At 48.3% G+C, this 12,590-nt stretch overlaps 1 protein-coding gene across 4 annotated transcripts in view; it reads left to right on the forward strand.

Annotated features, from left to right (window-relative positions):
* ARNTL (aryl hydrocarbon receptor nuclear translocator like) overlaps positions 1 to 12,590 on the forward strand; it is a 75,903-nt gene that overhangs the window by 33,310 nt on the left and 30,003 nt on the right. For 2 of the 4 annotated variants that reach the window (XM_012803982.2, XM_023516714.1), the window contains exons 2-5: positions 8,622 to 8,734; positions 9,375 to 9,522; positions 11,792 to 11,830; positions 12,109 to 12,150. In XM_012803982.2, coding sequence (XP_012659436.1) covers positions 9,383 to 9,522; positions 11,792 to 11,830; positions 12,109 to 12,150 — 221 coding nt within the window. In that variant the 5' untranslated portion in view covers positions 8,622 to 8,734; positions 9,375 to 9,382. Of the gene's footprint in view, positions 1 to 5,915; positions 5,931 to 8,621; positions 8,735 to 9,374; positions 9,523 to 10,260; positions 10,350 to 11,791; positions 11,831 to 12,108; positions 12,151 to 12,590 lie in introns of those variants that run through there. The other 2 variants (XM_023516667.1, XM_023516742.1) reach the window with 2 other exon arrangements.

The raw sequence follows: 12,590 nt of genomic DNA on the forward strand, positions 1-12,590 counted from the left end.
GAGCAGGTTTCCTTGAGTGTGCCCCACCAAACCCTTGGCTATTAGATGTTGGATGAGAAGTGGTGTGTGGGTACTTATACCTGGGGCATCAGAGACTCTCCGGCCCCTGGAGGGGCATTCACAGGAAAACCCTTAAGAGAAGGGGCTTGTTTAAAGGTCCAAGAAGCCGTGGGGAAGCACAACTTGTCCCAGTATCCCCCATACTTATTTGGCCTCTGATATTTTTCCTCCCACATAATGTCATTTAAATCCCATGGAATTAGTGTTCCCTGGCAGAACTCGGGAAAAAGTGCTGGTTTGAAGAATTTATGAATCCCTGCATGCTCTGGAGTGTGCCTGTTTCCTGCTTTGCATGGAGGCCTTGCTGTCCAGTGGGAAGAGCATAAGCTTTATATAGCACTGAACTGGGGTCAAATCTGCTTTCCTATAAAATCACTGGCCTTGATCAAGTTCCTTACCCTCTCAAATTTAGTTTCTTCATCTGTTAAATGGGAGAGATAGCATAATACCATCTTATCAGGCTGTTCTGATGGTTAATAAGAAAATAATAACACTTACAGAGACCTTGTGTGCCAGATGCCATTCTGACTATTTATCTTCTTTAATCTTCACCACGACTCTGAGAGAGGTAGTGTTATCATCCTCATCCTGCAGGTCAGAGACACATGAAGGCTAAGTGTTGTGCCCAGTAGCCCACAGCTGGTCTCTGTTGGACCTAATATTGGAACCTCAGGCACTAATGCATGGTGGGGCAGTGTCTGAAACCTGACCGTCTCGGGCACAGAGCATGCTCTTAACCACTGCAGTTCCCTTTTCAAATGGTTCATGAATATTCGAAGGGGGATTAGTGGTTCCTGAGACTCCCAAGTCATTCTGCAGACTTTTTAATCAGCCCTATTGAAAGAGTAATCTTGGCTGGGCTGGTTCACACCTATAACCCTAGCACTCTGGGAGGCTGAGGCAGGTGGATTACTTGAGCTCAGGAGTTTGAGACCAACTTGAGCAAGAGTGAGACCCATCTTTATAAAAAAAAAAAGAAAAAGAAACTGAGGCAAGAGGTTTGCTTGAGCCTAAGAGTTTGAGGTTGCTGTGAGTGTGACGCCACAGCACTCTACCAAGGGTGACAAAGTGAGACTCTGCCCACTCAGAAGCTTCGTGGTGGCCGTTCCATTTCTCTGCCTCTACATCTTGGTCCACTTCAATTTAGGCAGCTGCACAGGTGTCAGCCGGAGTTAGGCCACTTCCCAAACCATCTCACCAGTGGTCTCAGCATTCACTGCCAGGACCAAGAGTCCTCCCAGAATGCCCAGTGAGGCAGTAGCTTGTTCGCATCCCTGTGCCTCAGGGAAAGCGTGACAAAGGGTAAAGGATACTCTTACTGATACCTGCGCATGCCCTGGGGGACTCACAGGCTAGCCCTGTTTTGTGACTTTTAATTAGACCTCTGAGCCCCTCCACCAACCCTCAGTAGCTGTCTGAGCCTGGACTTCTGTGGACTCGCTTCCGACAAGGGTACTGGGGGTCTCTTCCTAGAAGGTTGGCCTTGTTTTGTCTCACACGATGCCCCAGATTCACAGATCCTACCCTTTGTGAGATCCTGTCAATGGACCAGAAAAGCCCCTTAGCTCTAGTGCAATCTCCTTGGTTTATGTTTGATTTCGGGATCCCCAAGCACCCTAGAGCTACCAGTAGGAGTAGGTGCCACAAATAGGTTCCTGTCGTGGCCCTGATGACCCCCACCTTTCAGGCTGAAGTGCCTAGGCACTCACTGCTGCTCCCCTCTGCCCAAGACACTTCTGAGCAGCCCGGCCACGTGGCGGACACCTGGAAATACCTGCTGCAAGTCTCACCTCCTCCCTTCTCCTCCCATTACGCACACCCCCCAGCCAGTCGGCTAATCATTTCCTCCTCTGCTCTGCCCTTGCCTGTTTATGCCCCACAGCTAGAAAAGAAAGCACTCCTTCCTCAAGACACTTGGCTGCCACCTGCTGGAAATTTGTCGTCACGGCTCAACAAATCTCTGCCATGTATCTCTCTGCCTGCAAACACACAGGCACCTCCCAGGCTTGGGCAGCGCACTGCTTGCACAATTGTAAGTGTGGCCTTCCTGCTGCACTGGTCATGCTGTCGCATATTTATTAAGCTTGTCTCCAACTAGATCAAGGGCATCTTAAATGTAAGGACTGCTGAATTCTTCCGGTGTCCCCATTATGGCTTCAACTAGGAGCTAAAGAAGTGCTGGTTGAATGATTCTGGTGTAAACACCTGCTACCTCAGGCTCAGGGCGTGTGGGCTCACCCAGCAGAGTGTCTTTAAATCCATCTATTGCAAAACAAAACAACTAAACTCCCCATAGACTGTCAGAGTGACCACGGAGGGCCAACGGGGACTTGCAGAGGGATAGGGCCCCATCAGCCTTTCGCCTCAGTGCCAAGGCCAGCACCATCTGCACAGACCAGAGCAACTCGATGTTCATTCCCTCCATAGACCTTGAGGCAAGCAGCCTGTAGTGGAGGATGGGGTGAGGGACTGTCTGCAGTGGTTCATTGGGAAGGGAAGGAAAGTGGCATTTCTGGAGCTATGTGTGTGCCCAGGGCCAGCTCCTCACAGGTTGTAGGAGTTCAGAGGTGGCAACATAAGAGCACCTTCTGGCAGTCAAGAGTGTTAGTTCACTGTTGTCCATATTTTCCTAAGCTGTACCCTGTTAAGTCATATCATTGAAAGCTGCTACCCGAGTGATATCTGGGGCTTCACAAAGTATTCTAACAGAACTCCATTCACCTGTGACATTGTGGGTGACATTGGGGACAAGGGGAGAGGCAAGCCTTCACTGGGGTCCTGCCTCCAGGGTAGGAGCGCGGCTCAGTACCTTAGTGCGCTTGGCCAACCTGCCCTTCTCTGTGTAGCAGTCTGGTGCTGGAGCAGGGATGACAGAAAGGAGAACTGCCTGCACTGGACTGAGGGTCTTGGTATGGTAATCTTCCTGTAGCTGGCAAGTGTGTCTTTCTTAAAGGGCAGTGTTTGGCCTCACCTTGCTCTGCTTGGAGGAGCCAGAGAAGTAGCTGTGTCTTCATAGTGATGCCCTTGCCCTTCTCAGCTGCTGAGGCACCGCTTTGCAGAGCAGCCTGGACTCTGGCTCCCCTGCTGGCCTCCTTGCTCCCTTCTGAGGAAACCCCGACGTCCTTTCCCTGTGCTCGTAGGTGGGACAGAGGGTTTTTCCCAAGCATCCTGCACAAGCCCCTTCATACCTTGCTTTCTCTGGAGGCCCAGCAAACCTCCCTTCCACCTTTGGGAATCTGGAGCTCAGAAGTGGGCTCACCTGCAGGCCTGACTCCTGCACCCTGGGCTGGAACCTCTCCACACGCACCTCATGGATGTCTGCACCAGGGCAGGCCTCTGAGTCCAGCCACAGCAAGTGCCTCTCACCAGGCCTGAGGTCTCTAGAAACTCCCTTTCCTTGGCCCAAATCCCTTTTGGAAATAGCTCAGAAAGTGGGCTCCACCCCTCTTTTTTTCTTTTGTTTTGTTTATTATTGTATCTAAAAACACCTTCTTGGGGGAGGAAACAGATTTCTAAAACTAGAGTTAAGTGTCACAGTATATCATTTTCTATACCTTGTCTAGGGATGTAAGAAAGGCCTTCTGATTTTGTTTTGCAAAAGACAGTGCCAAAATTTGTATTAGCATTTATTATTATTATTTCTACAAAGTTAATTTGACTATTAGAAAAATTAATCACAATAAGAAATTTCGTATGGAGTTTAGTACTTGAAATTTAGAACCTTCATGTACATTTCAGGGAAGTCAGGAGCTGAGAAGGAATGTGAACTTGCTCATTCATGTAGCATTTGTTGGGTACCACCTGGAGCAGGGGGTGGCACCGGGGACTGGAGACACCTACACATAAGGCCTTGCCTGCCTGATGCCAGCCTAAGGATAGGAAAGGGGCCTACAGGCAGAGCCCGGCCACAGAGCGGGAAGGGAGCCACCTGCCGCTCACAGGGAGAGCCAGGAAGGGTAGGTGCATCTCTGAAGGCTTTTCTGGAAGGTAACGCCTGAGGGGACCAGAAAGGAAAGAGGGAGTTCACCAGGTGATGGGGTGGGTGGAGGGAGCCACCCTTGTAAGAAACACAGGCGCAGCGGACGCAGGGTGCTCCTGGCAACTTCAGTCTGCCTGGAGCTTTCAGCAGCAACAGCGGATGGGAGGGTTGGGCTGGAGACAAGTGAGGCCTGATGTTTCCTGCTGGGCAGTTTTGGATTTATCTGGAAGGCTGTGGGGGTGAGGTGAAACCATTTAAGTGTCCTGAGCAAGGGGGTGTCCTGTCTCTGACCAAAGTGGGGAAGACAGCAGCCTGAACAGAGGCAGTGACAAGCAGACAGAGGAAAGTGGCTGGGCCCATCCCTCAGAGGGCTGCGTGGGCCTGTGGGGTGTGGGAGGGAGAGAGGAAGGAAGCCCAGGGTGGATTCCTGGTTGCTAATTTGGGGCCTGGGAGGACAGCGTGTGACCTAAGCAAGGAATCAGATTTAGCTGGAATTAGGTGTAGGAAGTCATTTGCCACTTCTTTTACCAATTGAAGCTCAGGGTCTAGAAGTCCAAACTTCCTGTCCACATTACTTGCCTGTATGCAGACTGGGGTTAAGAGAGTCAGACGGTGAAGGTTTCTGCAGAGAGGAATACACTGGAAGGAAGAGCCATTCTCATGGCCGTTCATTGGAAGGCCTTCGTAATGATCATGACAGAGATGCACACTCCAGAGACTCAAGGATTAGCCAGTCAAGTGCGAAATGCCAGAATTTTTGCTTTAGAAAGGTCACCCAAACCCCATTTAAAATTGAATTCTTGCCACCTGAAAGCAGTGCAGGGATGGATTAAGAAGAGGGGGAGGCCCTTTCCTTCCTTTCAGAGCCAGTTCTTGGTAGATGCGGGGATCCACCTCTTGGTCAGAAGGGCGGAGGGAAGACCCCTGGGTCCTGTCAATAAGACGTGGGGTTGGGACAACACTGCCACTTTGTTGACATGATCCCCCTTTCAGAATATATTTCTCCCTTAGTTTCATGAGTGCCCAGATGTGTCTGACAGTCACTGATATTTTCGGTAGACCTCTTAGCTTGCTCCCGGCAATTACTTGGCGTGATGTTTTCTGAAGACTTGCTTCTTGTGGTTTTCCCTTCTTCCTGGTTGTCTGGCTTCAGGCAGCTGCTTTCACCAGAGCTGAGTGATGTCTTTAGCAGGGGGTGCCCCTTCTGGAGGGATGCCAGCCACTCTCTAACTGTCTGACTTTGGCTAGTTTCTTCACCTCTCCGTGCCTCAGCCTCCTCTTCGGTAAAAAGAAGAAAACTATACTGTACTTTATAGAGGTATTTTCATGTTTAAGTGAGCAAATCCACATAAAGCAATAAGGGGTCCTGCCTGACACACAATAACACTCTGTAAGCGTTCACTATTATGACTTGACCCAGAAGGAGAAATAAGGAACATAATTACCTTCTTTCTCATAAGGACATATCCAAGAATCCATTTTTAGTAACTTGGAAGGCATTGTTTTTCACCCAAAAAAATCTCCTACCAGATTCCTTCATGCGTTTGCGGTTTAGCTCTAGCGCGGAGCTGAAGGATGACCATGGAGCTGGGGTGTTGAGTGCAGGTGGAGTGTCTGAGGTGCTGTGAGCCCGCCCCTCATTACTCCCTGAGATTAGGAGTCGTGAACTGGCTCCACCATCTCTCTCAGCTAATAAGAGATTTTTAAATTTACTTATCCCAAAGTGATTTGTCTGGATTTTCTTTTCTTGTGGTTCCTATTGTAGGTTTTTGGAAGAGGTTGACTGCCTAAAAGGAAATTACAAAACATGAAAATTGCTTTGAGGTGACCAAGTCCAGAGGCCCCTTGCTGCTCCCAAGCTGGACCTGAGGTGTAAGAACTATAACTTCAGGTAACAAATAAATCCCCCTCCCACACCCCCAGCAATTGATGATTATTGGCAGCTTGCATGGTAGTTCTTCCTTTAGGAAGTGCAGTTTCTTCCAGGAATTCTGACCCTTGGACCATTCTACCTCATGCGGTGGTACATAGGGGTGGTGGATTCCGGTGACACCCCATGTCTGGCGTGTGGCTTGGGGGGGCAGGGCTCTGCGAGTCGCCAAGAACCTGAGGACGAGGCTCAGAACTCATCCCTGGCCCTGCTTCTCTGGTTGTTAAGATAACAACAGCAGCCACCTAACCAGGTCTTGAATGTGATTAAATAATCATAAAGTTCTTCTTGAAGGATAAATCAGAGAGAATAGTCAGGAAATTTCTGAAAATAGAGAGCAATGAGAGGGAAAGGATTTGTTCTGCTAGCAATTACAGTGTGCTCTAAAGCCACAGTCATAGAAACCGGACAGTACTGGAGTGCAAGTCACTAGATGAGACCACAGAACGGGACGATCAGTAATGGTGGTGTTTCACATTAGTGGTTAGCGGGATGTCTGGGCTGGTCGGCGGTGTTAGGAGAAGTGCCCTGTCTATTAGGGAAATGAGGAAGTCCTAAGCATGGGGAGTAGAGCAAAATGATTTCCAAATGGATCCAAGTGCTAAATAAAATTACAAAAATATTAGTAACAGAGAATATTTATATAGGTCAAAAAAGTGTTTTAAAACCTGTCACTTTTAGTACCTACATAAACGCCATAAACAAAGTTAAAAGGCAAAAAGGAAAAAAATAGTATGATGAAGAAAGAATATTCTTAATATGAAAACTTATTAATGCGTCCAACATCTCCTTATTGAGCACATACTGTGTGCTGGAAAGTGTTCTAGGCCTGAGGACACAGCAGCAGATATTATCTCTGCCCTCCTGGTACTTGTCGCCTGATGGAGAGGACAGCCAGTAAGTGAGGTGAATTGTTGTAGGTCACATTTCGACGTAGGCTATGGAAAAAGCATTGAGCAGGGCGCTTGGTTGGGGAAGGTTGGCAGGGTTTGTATTATGTGGATGTTCAAGGAGGCTTCACTGATGTTTGAGTGGAAATACAAAGTAAAGGAGAAGTGGTCAAATGTCAAGTTGATAGAATTTGCTGTGTTTTGAATGTCGACCTGATAGGATTTGCTGGTGGATTGGATGCAGGTTGTAAAAGAGATGAGTCAGAGTGACTTGTAGGTTTAGGGTCTGGCATGCAGAGGAACTGAAGTACCACTGACATGGGAGTGACAGAGGGGCTTGGCCTGGGGAGAATCAGGGGGTTGGGTTGTGGCTGTTTCAGCCTGAGGTCTCTGTTGTATACTCAGATGGAGATCTCAGGGGGTGGTTAGTTACACAAATCTATACTTTAGAGAAGCATTCAGGCTGGAGATAGAAATTTGAGAGTTGTCATAGTGCAGGTAGTATTTGAAACAGTGACACTAGGTAGGGCTCCTGGAGAGTGAGTATAGACAGAGAAGAGGTCCCCCTCATCCATGGGACCCTCATTTACAGGAGCGGGAGGTGAGGAAGAGCCAGCTAAAGAGCAAAAGGAAGTGGCCACCGAAGTAGATTGAGACCTCGGAGAAGGTGAGACGATGGGGAGGGTAAGGTCAGTTCTCTGGATGCTGCTGGGACAGGGAGGAGGATATGGAGAGCTGGCCGTTGCATCCAGCATGGGGGAGGCCACGCAGAAAGGGCTGTTTTTATTGGAATGATGGGGACAAAAGCCTGATGGGAGTTGCATTATGGCAAATGTGAGGAAAAGAGCTGGAGGCAGAGAAATGGAACAGTGGCGAGAGAATGATGTTCACAAGAGTTTATTTTTCTCAAGATTGTCGTCACATAACTCAACTGATTTTATCCAAATGGGAATGATCTGGCAGCATGGGGAAAGTAGGTGAGGTGATGCGGGATTGGGTCGAGTGGGGGGCTCTACAGTGGTGGGGTCAAGTAGACAGAAAGGTGGTAGCCAGGCCCAAGTTGGGGCTGGGGGTTTCTCCCACGGAGCATCAAGGTGGGCTAGCCGCCTTGGGCCGGCTTCTGCTCGGCTAAATGCAGGTGAGGGCTGGAAGATATTGGAAGCTTGAGAAGAGGGCATGGAGTATGAAGTCTTCCATAGCAGGGTGAGAAAGTAAGTGGCCAGGGGAGTGAAGGATTGCTGGGGAGCACTGGGGCCTCTGAGGGGTGTCTTTCCTCCAGCCGGTCCTGGTATACAGGTGAGCTCGAGGTGGGAGGCCCCTACAGTAGAAAAACAGAATGCAAAGAGACAGATGCAAGGGGAGGCAGAAACATGCCTGCAGACTCGGAGCACTATCGGTCGTAATTGAACAATGCGAGGGGATTTAAAAGCAAGGGGGTTTTCCTTTTTTCCCTTCAGATTGGCAGGAGCTCTTGTTGGGTATAGAAATTACTGGAGCTTTTCTGGAGCACTGTGTTTCAGTATGTTCCAGAATATACAGTGGGTGTCCCCTTTGCCCTGACAGGTCCACTTTTAGAAATTTATTCTGAGAGATAATAGCTCAAATGCAAGGAGATAGATTCACAAAGACGTTCCCTGCAGCAGTGCTTGTAAAAGTGAAAAATTGGCACACACCTGACGAGAGTGGGTCCTGGTTCACTCCTCTGTGAGCATCATAGTAATAGTGGCAAATAGTGGCTCACACTTACCCTCTTGTTTTGCAGATGAGGGAACTTGGGCCCAGAGGGAAGGAGTGACAGCTCCAGTCCTACTGCGCAGAGCTCAGGCCCCTGACGGCGGCAGGCACAACCTCTTCCCCTGGGTTTGGAGTTGCAAGGTGCTTGTCAGCTTCTTTACGGGGGCCAGTTTAATTCGTAGTCCTTTTAAAATAGGAATTCTCAGTTTGTCAGCTCATTTGTTTACAATGTCTTCATCTCACTATGCAAGGTTTTGCTTGTACAGGATGCTGGGTACAAAATGACAGTGGGGGACAACAGGACAGATTTGGCCTGGGCCAGTGACAGAGAGGGACCCTATTTTCCTGACTCCCAAGTAGGACGTAGGGGGTAAGAAAGGATATTTCTTGCTTTCCTGCGGCTTCTACAAAAGTGGTAGCAGGAATACAAAGATAACAAGCAAACCATGTTTCTTTATTCTATTGAAAATATTTATTTTGGTAGGAAAAAATTAATTAACTTTCCGAGCATGTGTGGAATACCTGGTCCCCTCAGAGGGAACAGCACTGGTGGTAACCCAAGAGCCTTGGGTTTCAGTCTTCCACACCCCAGCACAGGGACCTCTAAGAAGCCACTCGGTCTCTCTGGGCTTTTGTGTCTCTACCAGAAAAATGAGCCTGCTGAGGTCGGCTGGTAAGAGATGTGGCTGTAAACAGCCTCAGGTCCCTCCGTCACGCCACCCTGAGTTTTCCACCACTTTAGAAATAAACACACCTCTGTGTCCCCTTGTAATGATTTCAGAGCGTCCAATGGCAGACCAGAGGATGGACATTTCTTCAACCATCAGTGATTTCATGTCCTCGGGCCCTACTGACCTGCTGTCCACTTCCCTTGGCACCAGCGGCGTGGATTGCAACCGCAAGCGGAAGGGCAGCTCCACTGACTACCAGTAAGGCCTTTGGGCTTTGTCTTCCTCTCCTTAAACTTGGTACCTGTTCATGGAACACCTAGGGGCCAGCTACTGATTTTCCTGGAAGAAGGGATGGGGGCAGAAGGCCCTGGTCTAGGTGGCCACACGTTTGGATTTTGGCTTTATCTTCTTCCTGGCTATAAGCAAGGAGGGCGCCTCTAACCCTGCTGAGGCATTTACTTTCCCCTCTGGTCTCTGCATTGTTCCACATCGAGGGAAAAAGAACAGCTTTAAGGCCAAGTTCCTCTTTTTTACCCCTTTCTTCCTCTTCCTCTGCCCCTTTGAGCAAGAGAACTGATTTATGGATGTCATCTCAGGAGTTCAAAGAGGGGCCTCTCTCTGAGCAAGGCAGAGGGCATCAGGCGCTAACTTACCATCTCCAGAATGAAGGAGTAGAGGTCCTCCCTGCAGACAATTTAGGAACATTGAGATGTCCTTAAATATAATTTGAATTAGTATGAATCTGTTATGTTAAATAGTATTTTTTTTCTTTTTAGACTTGATGGCTTTTCTTTTGAGTAAGTAAATTTTCACACACTTATAGTCAACTCTTCTCTGTGTGTACAGACACGTAGGGAATAAGGCAGTGTAGAAAATTCAAAGGCACATTTTGTTTTGCTGAGGCAAACTGCGTGAAATCTTACCCAAATGTCCATTTAAGAGGTTTTCTTTTGTTTAATGAGGGAAAATCTCCAAGGAGGTATCCCCCTACAGCAGATGTCCTTTCTGCTGAAGTTCACAGGTCGAATTTGGGGAGCACAATGGCTGGAGGTCAGATGCCCACTAGGAGATGCTATGATTAATATGTAAGTTATCCCAGATAATTAAGAGAGCCAATGCCCAGGGGCTGGAGAGTGGGTGAGGGCTGCCAGGGTGTTCTTCCGCAGCAGGACTGCCCCGCAGAGAGACCTCGAGACGTTTTCCATGAACCCTCTGTCTCGAGCAAGTGTAGGTGGAGCTGCCTGTGTGCTCTGAGACCTCTGTTGTTGAGGTCTGCGGTTTCTAGCCTGGTCACCGTCCAGGGCCCTTCAGTTTTCCCGTGTAGACCCCACTTTGTAAACCTTCTATAAATCAGGGGACTCGATTAATGAAGCAGCCACACTCCCTTTCCCTGTCACATTAACGTACTGAAGTCATGTGTGACTGCCAGGCACAGCTTTGCCTCTCCTGAGCTATCACTTGGCCTTGAGGAGCAACTGCAATCCTAGACCAAAGGGAAGGGGGAGTTTTTGTTTCCCGAGCCGCCTGTGATTTCCTCTAAACTTTAGGACGAGCTAGAGAAACTCCTTGCCTGTGAGGAAGCCAAGGGCACCTAGTTGGGAGCATTGCTCTAGAGTGCCTGAGACGTGATCCTGTGCTCCCAAAAACAGTTGTTTCGCCCTTGAGATCACATTGTTAGAAGGGCCATAATCTCTCCTTTCTTATGAAAAAGGAGAGAAGCCCAGTTGGCCATCAGTGCCCTCCTGATGCATTTAGGCTTTGTATAAGGCTGGGAGTTGACCCCAAGGGAGATTTGGTGCTTCCACTTCTAGGGATTTCAGTCGGTTTTTACTGAACCACAAGATGCCATGACACTTGAATATGTGGAGTCTGTGACAAGGAGGCAGATCCCTGTGTGACAAAAGGACCCTCTGTGGCCCTCAGTCCCTCGGCTCTCCTCCATCCCAGTTCCTCAAGCCTAGGGGTTCCCAGCTAGCTGGTGAGCAGAGCGTTGGTGGCAGTGCCTTCGGAAATCTGCCTGGGGCTCTGCACAGTATTGGTATTTTAATCCCCCTCCTCACTTCGCCTTCCCACCCCCCCCACCCCACCAAATTAGATATATGTTTGCACACGTATCTTTGATGCTTCGTATGTTTTGCAAATGGAATTAGCTTCATTTATCCAGAATGATGGGGGGAATGGTCGTTTTGGATACTTGGATACTGTGGTTAACTGAGCATTTTCATAAACACTGTGTATTCCCAATTTTCAAACAAACAATGGTAAAATATGTGTTAACATGCACAGTCTGTTGAAACTATAACTTTTATTTGATAATCTGGAAAGCCAGTATAGGTTTTATAGTAGGGTCAAGTTAATAATTTTTGGTTTTTGGTTTTACTGTTATACATCATGGATCAATACTATGATGATTTGAACTTTCTAATTGTTTGGGTTCTGGATAAATGACAGCCTTCTGTCTTATGGTAAGAAGCTATTCTCTACGTTTGTATTAATAGACAGTCAACGTTCTCTCTTGTTTTTTCAGAGAAAGCATGGATACAGACAAAGATGACCCTCATGGAAGGTACCATGAACCTAGTAATTTGAACTTCAGCATCCTTATAGGAATTGTCTTTGCACGATTTCACGTTCTGTTATATGGGGCAGGTTCCACCCATGTCTTCAATTGGAGATGAGTAAGGAGGCCACGAGCCACGGGCTCAGACTGTCTCCCCCCAACCCCTAGTCCCCACATGTCTATGGAGAAATGACAGGGGTTGGGCAGGAAGAAAACAGCAGTATATAGCTTTGCCATTCATCTTTAGGGGATTATGTTTTTATCTTTTGCCTTTTCTTTTTCAGGTTAGAATATACAGAGCACCAAGGAAGGATCAAAAATGCAAGGTAAGCTTGGGCCTTATTTTGTCTGTAAACTGTTGTCGCTTCAGTTGCTTAGAGGGCAGCTGAGGAGGCTCTGTGTGTTTGGTCTCATCTGTCTGACAGTCCTTTCAGGCACCGTCACATCCCATCCTTAGGGAGTAGGTCGTGGACCTTGGCTTGATGTGGCCTTCTATGCTCCACTGTCTCCAGGCTGAGCTGCCCCTTATCTTTGCTGTCTAAGTGCACTTAACCTGAAGGCCACTTTAGAGGTAACAAAAGTCAATGAAGGCTCCAGTTTTTCCCCAGTCTTCAGCAGATTACTCCTTCCTGACTCCAGAGCCTTCTAGAAGCCACAGGGTTCTGTGACTCAGCTCCTGGGCTATCCCTTGCCTCTGCAGGGGGCCTCCCCACATTTAGGGTATGCCCAACTCCCTCTAGTAGATTCTCTGCCTCCAGCCACACTT

Source organism: Otolemur garnettii, unplaced genomic scaffold, assembly GCF_000181295.1.
Source record: "Otolemur garnettii isolate 467f Iridium unplaced genomic scaffold, OtoGar3 scaffold00001, whole genome shotgun sequence".
Taxonomy (NCBI): Eukaryota; Metazoa; Chordata; class Mammalia; order Primates; family Galagidae; genus Otolemur; species Otolemur garnettii.